The 8875-nt window shown below is 36.1% G+C and overlaps 1 protein-coding gene across 1 annotated transcript; it reads right to left on the minus strand.

The window, feature by feature from the left end:
• Window positions 1-1035: 1035 nt before the first annotated feature.
• LOC140965923 (probable LRR receptor-like serine/threonine-protein kinase IRK) lies at window positions 1036-5219 on the minus strand. The gene is made up of 2 exons (XM_073426180.1): window positions 3111-5219; window positions 1036-2719 (listed from the first exon to the last, which is right to left on the minus strand). The coding sequence occupies exons 1-2, from the start codon at window positions 4568-4570 to the stop codon at window positions 1273-1275; spliced, it is 2907 nt and encodes a 968-aa protein (XP_073282281.1). The 5' UTR covers window positions 4571-5219; the 3' UTR covers window positions 1036-1272.
• Between the last annotated feature and the right edge of the window lie 3656 nt (window positions 5220-8875).

Here is an 8875-nt window from a genome sequence, read left to right on the forward strand (position 1 = left end):
ATATATATATTTATATATTGTTAGGAAGCAATAATTATCCTTACTTAAGAGAGCAATCTAAACGTAATGTTTGATTTGTTTTACGCTTTTAAATATTTGAATTTCACCATTATCATGCACTATAATTTTTGGTAATGCGATAAATGTCGTTCCTATAATCGATATCTAAGTAACATCTAAAGGGTTTGAAACTACCTTATATATATTGTGTGTTGGTGCGTATAACAAATATATTTGTATGTTGTTAAAAGTTGGTAAAGTACACACAAAAGAGTACAAATCTTGAAGAAATGAAAAAAAAAGAAACAGATAGGTTTCAATATAATAAAATGACATAAAGAAGAAAGGAGGAAGCACGTGAATTTCGAGGGCATAAAAACCTAACAATGTGTCTTATTCTATCGAAAATAAATAAAAAAAATTCAAACTCTCTGAGAAGAAAAGACAAAAAATACATTGAGCTGTACTATTAGCAGTAAGCCATGGATTGAGCGGAAAATGAGAACTTTAAATCTATCAATACTTTCTATAAAATTATAGTTGAAACTAAACTAATTTGTTTTGCATGAAATAGAAACATCACAAAATTTGGGAAAATGTTTGACCGAATTATATGTTTAAAGGTTGATGTTAGTTGCAAACATACACTGACAGCACCTTATATTTTATTTCCATTCTTGACCATTTTTTTTCGTTCTGTGTGATGGTTTTTCTCCATTCTCTTTGGTTATGTTGTTTAAATATTCATGACTTCGATTTATTCGTTTGGGGGAGTGGGGAAATCAGAATCTTGATCACCCTGCGGCCAGACTATCAACTTCTGTTTTTGACTTGCCAGACCCATATATAATTTGCATCTGTCACAATTTGTAGATTGATATACACAATACGCTCGTGTGTGTCTGAATTTATGCTTTTGGATTTGTCAAAAAATGCCAACATTATCCTCGCTCCACATGAAGAAAAAGAAGTAAACAAAATTGTTTTCACATCATCGAGATTTTTGAAGTGGAAGGATGGCATCAGTAATGGCTCAAGATTTAGTAATATTCTAAAGGTCCCGAGTTGGAATCAACAAAAAGAACTAGTAAAGAAATTCAAATTTGACAATAAATTACAAAATCCAAGAGGTTTTTGTTTTTTCGGTGGTGAAAGGAACATAATGGGATCAAAATAATACCAAGAATTACATCTGATCACTTCTTGAAACACAAACTAACATGATTCTTGTTTGCGGAAGATCCAGTTTTAGTTAATGCATCTGCTGAAATCCTAGAAGGATTCATCCTGGCTTTCTGAAGGGCATCTAATCAGCTCCAATATGTTAACCACTTCTGCCATGTCGGGCCTGTTCGATGGCACCTGGGACGTGCAGATTAAGCCTAGTTTCATCACCGGAATCGCCTCGTCCATAGGATATGTCCTCTCCAACCTACTGTCCACACATTCCTCCACTCTGCCTTCTTCTAATGCTCCTCGAACCATATCACATAGCACCACAACATCATCATCCATGTACTCGACAGGGCTCTTGCCGGTCACTATCTCCAAGACCAATACACCGAATCCATAAACATCACATTTTTCGGTTATTTTCACTGTTTTGCAGGCAAACTCCGGCGCCATGTAGCCTAAGGCACTCTGAATCTTGCTGCTCAAAATGTATCGATCCAGCATGGGTAATAGTCTTGCCAAGCCATAATCCGCGACCTTAGGTTCACCGGAGCCGTCAATTAAGATATTACTCGACTTTAAGTTGTAGTGGATTGTGCTCTTCAGGTGTAAATGAGCTAAGCCTTTCGCTGCACCAAGAATGATATTGAATCTCTCTTTCCACGAGAGGTAATTTCCAGCACATGTTTCATGTAGATGCTTGTGCAAATTTCCACCTGAGACGAATTCATATATAAGAAGCTGTAGTGATGGGGTCCAGTAATAACCGTCGAGTGCCACAAGGTTATCATGACGAATTCTCCCCAACTTCTTGATTTCCCTTTCAAAATCTTCTTGGGATTTGACAAGACCCGAAGCAGTGAGTTTCTTGATGGCGACTGAACGTCCATCTCCAAGAATAGTTCGATAGACCGTGCCAAATCCCCCACGGCCAAGTTCACAGTCTTTGTTGAGCAGAGCTTGTGTCCCATTGCTAAAATCGGGGTCTCCTGAAAACATAACAAGTTTCCCGGAAACGCCATCTCCAGTCGGTGAATGGCTAAATTCATTACCACCAGCAAATGTAAGAGCTACAGCAGAACTAGAAGTGGAAGACCGTACACGGAAATTCAGAACAGTTATGGAAACTACACCAATGACTATAGCAGCGGCCGCGCTAATGGCAATTAAGGCCGAAATGCTGAGAATTTTCTTCCCATGACGAAAACCTTGGGGGTTGATACCTTGTGCATCATCTGTAGAATTGGGATTGAGTACGAGCGGCTTAGGAAGGATGGTAGGGCAACTTTTATGGATTGCCGCTCCACAAAGAGATGGATTTCCTGATAGTGATGATGGTGGAATGGTGTTGAAGAAACCACCAGCAGGCAGTTCACCCTGTAGTTGGTTCTCTGAAATGTTAAACGACTGCAAGCGAACAAGATTTGCCAGCTGCTTTGGTAGTGTTCCTGTCAGCTTGTTGAAGGAGAAATCTACAAATTGAAGGTAGCTAAGCTTGGCAAGAGAAGCAGGAACTGATCCCATTATTTCGTTATGAGCAAGAGACCTGTCCAAACACAGCAAAATACAAAAGGAGGCCATTGAGGGGTTTTGAATCAAGATTCTTCACCAAGAAAATTTCTTAAGAATTGATTATTTCAGGGATGGCACGCTCTAAAGATATCATCTTACAGTAATCACAAAACTAAATAGCATTCTAAGATTGTACAATGACGTATTTAACATCTCGGCAATTCATTTTCAATCATTTAAGTAGGATGAAATCTAACCACCAAAAAATGTTCTCCATCACAACTATGAAATAGCTTTAGCTAGTAATAAGATGACTAGAGTAGCTTAAATAAGAGCCAACTAACCAAAAATACTGAAAAAGAGCCACAATATTAACAAGTTGCACGATAAATAAATTCAAATCATATAACAGGCATAAAACTTACAAAATCATCAGTGAAGAGCAATCCTCAATAGTCGAAGGAATGTTTCCCCCCAACAAATTCCTCTCCAGTTTCAATTCATTAAGAGAGATGGCTCCTCCAATTTCAGAAGGAATGCTGCCATTTAACTGATTCTCGCTCAAATCAATAACTCTTAAGGCCTTCAACTGTCCAATATCTGCAGGTATGCCGCCCATGAATGAATTCCTTGCCATATTCAAGAACTTTAAGCTGCTAAAATCCCCAACAGAAGATGGAATAACACCAGATAACTTATTCTGGGATACATCCAAAATCAAGAGCTTTTTACGAGAATTTTCTGTTGAAGAATCAATGGCATTGTCAATGCTGCCGCTTAATTTGTTATCTGACAAGAGAACTCGCTCCAAACCAAGATTAAATATCCAAGGAGGAAGATTTCCAGTCAAATAATTATGGCTGACATCAAATACCAGAAGGTTTAACAAAATGCTCATAGATTGGGGCAAGTTTCCAGTGAGGGCATTGTTGGATACATTTAGAATCTTCAATGACTGAAGCTTCACAATTGAATCGGGAACTTGACCGCTAAACCTATTTGCAGAAAGATCAAGGGTCTCAAGGCTTCTCATTTCTCCAATCCATTTGGGCACGTCTCCCACGAATCCATTTTTGTGTAAAACTAAACTATTGCACAAAGCAAGATTCTGCATTGTGCTTGGAAGCCATCCAGAAAGCAAATTTTCGCTAAAATCAATTAACCTCAAAAGCAAACAATTCCCAATTTCATGAGGGATTTCACCGGTAAACTGATTATTACGTAAGTTTAATACCCTCAAATTGTTCAAACCTTCTATGAGCTTAGGAATTTTACCCTCTAACATATTATCAGACAAATCAAGAGACCTAAGCCCTGGCAATGACCAGAGCCCAGAAGACAGCACCCCGGAAAACTGATTACCCGAAAAGTTGACGGAAGCAAGCATAAAACATGAGCTCAAACTCTCAGGAATAATGCCTGAAAACTTGTTATGAGCCAAGGAAACTGATCGCAATGACCCACATTGGTTAGAGAAATCACTTGGAATCAATCCGGAGAAGCCATTATCACTCAAATCCAAGACCCTGAGATCAGGAAGCTGAGCAAGGCTGAGGCTTAACATGCCTGTAAGATTGTTTCTAGCAAGCGAAAGCTTTTGAAGAAACTGCACTCGGAGAAGGCCTCTGCCTAGCTTGCCTGAGAGCCCACAGCCATCAAGAACAAGGTCCGACACTCTATTGGATCTGGGGTTACATTTTACGCCATACCAATTACAAGGGGTATTGTCATCTTCGTTCCAAGAACTTAGTTTGCCATCAGGATCGTTGACATCAGCCTTGAACACGATTAACCCCAGAACATCGTCATTTAAAAAAGGGCTAAAAGATGTCACCAAAAATGGAGATAAATAAATGAGAGAGAAAACAACAAGCAAATTTCTCATTTTCAAGAAACTGCCTCGATGCTCAAAAGGCTAAGACATTGTAAAGTCTAATGGAACCCAATGAGGAATAATCCTTGTTTACCGAAAAACAGAGCTCAACGACTCAAGGGAGAAACAGTCAGGCGTAACCGGAGTCTGAAAAGCAGCTGAAACAACTGATAATTCTTAAAATTGGTCTAATTCTTCAATACACAAACTATAGCTGCCTAAAGAACACAATAACATGCCAAAAAAAAAAAAATCAAAGCAAATACATACAAAGATTACGTTTGCAATGACTTCAACGGCTATAAATCGAAACCTGAGGAAAAACACGAGAAATCCCAGAAAAGAATTTAAAAAATTCAAATGAGCTGGACCAGAAGGCAACGGATAATGGGAAACGGAGGTTAGACTTCGGAAGAAAGAGTGAGAGTAAGTAGCGGACAGCAAAACAGAAACAGTTTCGATCCCAAGAGAAAAGTAATGAACTCAAGAATGTGGCAAGCATCGCCGGAATATTCTTCATGAAAGGTGAATGGCGTACATAACAGGTAAATCCAGCCGGTAAAAGTGCAGAGAATGGGAGTTTCCTGCAACAGGCGACCAAAGCATTTAAAGCACTCCTCTCCTCTCCTCTCCTCTCGTCTCTGAACCTTTTTTTCTTTCAAAGATGCCAGACATGGCTGATTTTATTATTAACTTAAATAAACAAATAAATAGAGAGGGGAACCAAAAAAAGGGGAATTGGCATTCAGTCCCAGCCGTCGATTTTTTTTGTATTCAGTCTCTGGATATTTTTTTAGTACCACATTTCCATATGAAGTGTACCACAATTTTGTGGGTAGGGAGTGAACCCAAAGAAATAATTTGATTGGGGATTTTTCACCAACTTCCCCACTAGAAAACGATTATATATCATTTTCGGATTTTTGTGAAATACTCTCATTAATTTATCTATTAATTTATATATTTCATAAGAATTGACTCGAGCATGAAAATAATATTATTTACGTCAAAATAATATTTTTTGAAAATTCATCTCAATAATCAACTCATCAATATATCTAATGAAAATAATATTATTGACATAAAAAATAATATTTTTAATGAGTTGAATCTGGTTGAATATCTATCTTAATAATCAATAAGTTTATATTAGTTGAGCGATTTCAAATGATTTTTTTGTGATATTTTATATAAAAATATTATTTATGTGAATGTACTCCTCCACATAAACTTTATAACATAAAGCATACTTTGAATGTGATGTAACTTCAAGTGATGATAATATCTTGGGTGATCCATTTCTTGTAAAGATGTATAATCTTAAAATTTTTGTCATTTATTTACATTTAGTACAAGAATTTAAGCATAAATGACAATGATCCCTTGTCCACCAACTTCCATTAATGGCTTGAATAGGGCATAAAATATATCATGATACATGACAATTATTATCAACGGAAAATGGGGAACTAATCAATTATTTCACGACCCATAAATTTTCATGACTTGCCTTGTACTCTAACTCAAGCATTTCAGCATGCCCTTTAATTTATTTTTTTTTAAAAAAAAAAAACACTGTATAATCTTATAGCATGATGTGCACTTATTTTATATTTTTATATGTGATCTCCACAAAAATATATATTTTTTATTTTTTGTAAAACTTAGGTTATTTATTCAATATAAAATATATAAATTAATTAAAATTTAAAAACAGGGAATACAGTCGGTGGAGGAATAAATAGAGTGGGTGGTGGCAATAAAGAAGGTGGGTTGGAGAGGGACTCTACCTCTGCCTTTAAACTTTTCTTGCTGTTAAACTTTTCTTGCTGCTTCAGATTCAAAGTTCAAACCCAAAAAAAAAAATTCTAATTAATTTTCCGAATTTTTAAAGTTTGCGTGTAATCTGTTGATTTGTATGTTTTTCCTGTGGTTCGCGTTCGTCAATTGTCTAAAGAAGTTGATGAATTACGCTCCAATGGAAGAGAGTGACAACAAGAACAACTTTCTAAAGTTTTTGTATAAAACTTTAAAGTTAAAAACTCAGATGAAATTGTTTTACGGGTCAATTTTATAAGATGAATTTGACAAAACTCATAAAAAAATTTATTTTTATGTCAAAAAGTATTATTTTTCACTCCGTATATGGATCGAGTCGAACTTCAAAATGCCAATCCTTTTTTTCTGAGAGATTATACTTAAAGATCCAATGCATCGCTTATTGTAACTGATTAAACATTAGTTGATTGTATATATTTGTTTGACTGAGGTTTTACAAATGTCAAAATATCATAATTACAAATCATTATGATATTCATGTATATTGATTTATCGTCGATATATCATACATCTTTCATCATCTGATCTTACGGACCAAATAAATGGTTTTTGAATCCACATATATTTTTTTATATAAAAAAGCATGTGTATATGCAACAACAAAAAAAAGTTTATCCCCGAAAACTCTTTTTTTTTAAAAAAAAAATAATTTTCAGTTTTTTAATCCTTCACAGCCATTAGTGACAGTGCCAATATTTTTTAAAAAAGTATACTATATTGCGAGACATGTGGTAATAATTAGATTTTATAAATTTTTACCCTATACTTCATATTAATTACGTGCATCAAAATGGCAATGAGCGGTTCTGATATTTGTTCATAACTCACAACCCAATATACAAATGAAAATCAAGAAAAGTTGTTGGAAAGCTAACTCAATTCTCTATAAGTTTTCAGGCTGGTCAAGTTAGTTCGGACGTTATCTATGTTAACCAGATGTTGCAAGATCGAGTTGGAAGTCGCATATACAACAAACAAATATACTTGAACAGTTTTAGTATTTTGACCATATATCTCAGCTCGATTATCGTGATGGAACGATTAAGAACGAGTTAGAAAACTACGACAATGATGTGCAAATCATCTTCTTGAGTTGAAATCTGAATCAGAGCTTAAGAGACTGATAAACCGCAAATAAAATGATGTTTTATTACACGAATATAGATGTCGACTAGATATGCGCATTTTTTATGTTTCGAGCATATCTATCATTGATACCCCTGTAAGAGCCCGGGTCATGGATGACCCGAGATATCAGATGGATTCCCAATTCAGGGTCAATCTGCAGGATGGATTCTTCTGAAGCCGGGCAGGTGCAAGCCCGGGCTCTACTCCCCGGGCAACCAGACACCCGGTAAGCATTCTAACCGGGCCACCTCGATATGAACACCGTACTCGAGTACACTAGCAGAATTGGATGTTGGCGACCGTCCTATCTCTGACAATAATCCAAGTGGTTGACAAAGTCAGACATGCGGGATGTGACTAGTGTATGATTTGACATGTCAGAATGTAGCCGCCCTACTATAATTAGTAGGTAGCACGCAGACCGAGGTCATCAATGCATCCCCTACTATAAATATCAGGTTATCTCTTTGCATTGAGGATTCATTCATTTTATTGTCTACACTCTTACACCGATATCACAACAATCACTTGGTTACATTGGTCTTTTGTTGAGTCATTCACTGACTTAAACATCGGAGTAGCCACGTCGGACTCTCCTCCGGCGCCCATTCACGAGTTCATCTCCTTGTGTGCAGGTTACAGCTGAAGCCATATTACGGAGATATATATCACTGCTCTTATTCCCTTCATTATCTTGATAGCAGATCCGGTGGAGCACCCGACCCGGCTCATCCATTTCATCAGGATCGCATCAATCATAAAACTCAAAATTTAGTGATTATTGATATGTGAAAATATAAGAGAAAGATATTTAACTTTCATGTTTTCTACTTTGCCTAGAAATCAACGAATCAAATGTTATAACAAGAGAAAAGTTCAATTAGACTTGAAACAAACTCCAACCGCTCAAAACCCAACTACTATAGACCAAACTCCAGCTAGTAAAAATCCGATATGACCATTCCAGAATTCCAGCCACCAAAATCCGACCAAACCGCTCAGGAAATCCAGCTCCCAGCCCGATATTAAAAAGTGACAACCAATTAAAATATGAATGTTTCAATGTCAGAAATAGTAAAAAATCTTGCATAATGGTCATACTCCTGTATCTTATGTTTGTATCAATTTTTGAGGTAAAAAATATAACATTTTCAATATTAAATACAAGCTTTGATTGAAATTAAAAGCATGAGCAAATTATACAATAATTGTATGCTATAATGAGAGCAAGCCTAATAAGAGGACTCTAAATGAATATATTAGCTTGGTGAGAGATATCTCTTGTGTGTGATGATATATTTGATAAATAAAAACACAGTAAAAGATTAAATCATCACACACACTCATATA

The sequence above is a fragment of the Primulina huaijiensis genome, unplaced genomic scaffold, assembly GCF_012295235.1.
Source record: "Primulina huaijiensis isolate GDHJ02 unplaced genomic scaffold, ASM1229523v2 scaffold16847, whole genome shotgun sequence".
In the NCBI taxonomy this organism is placed as follows: Eukaryota; Viridiplantae; Streptophyta; class Magnoliopsida; order Lamiales; family Gesneriaceae; genus Primulina; species Primulina huaijiensis.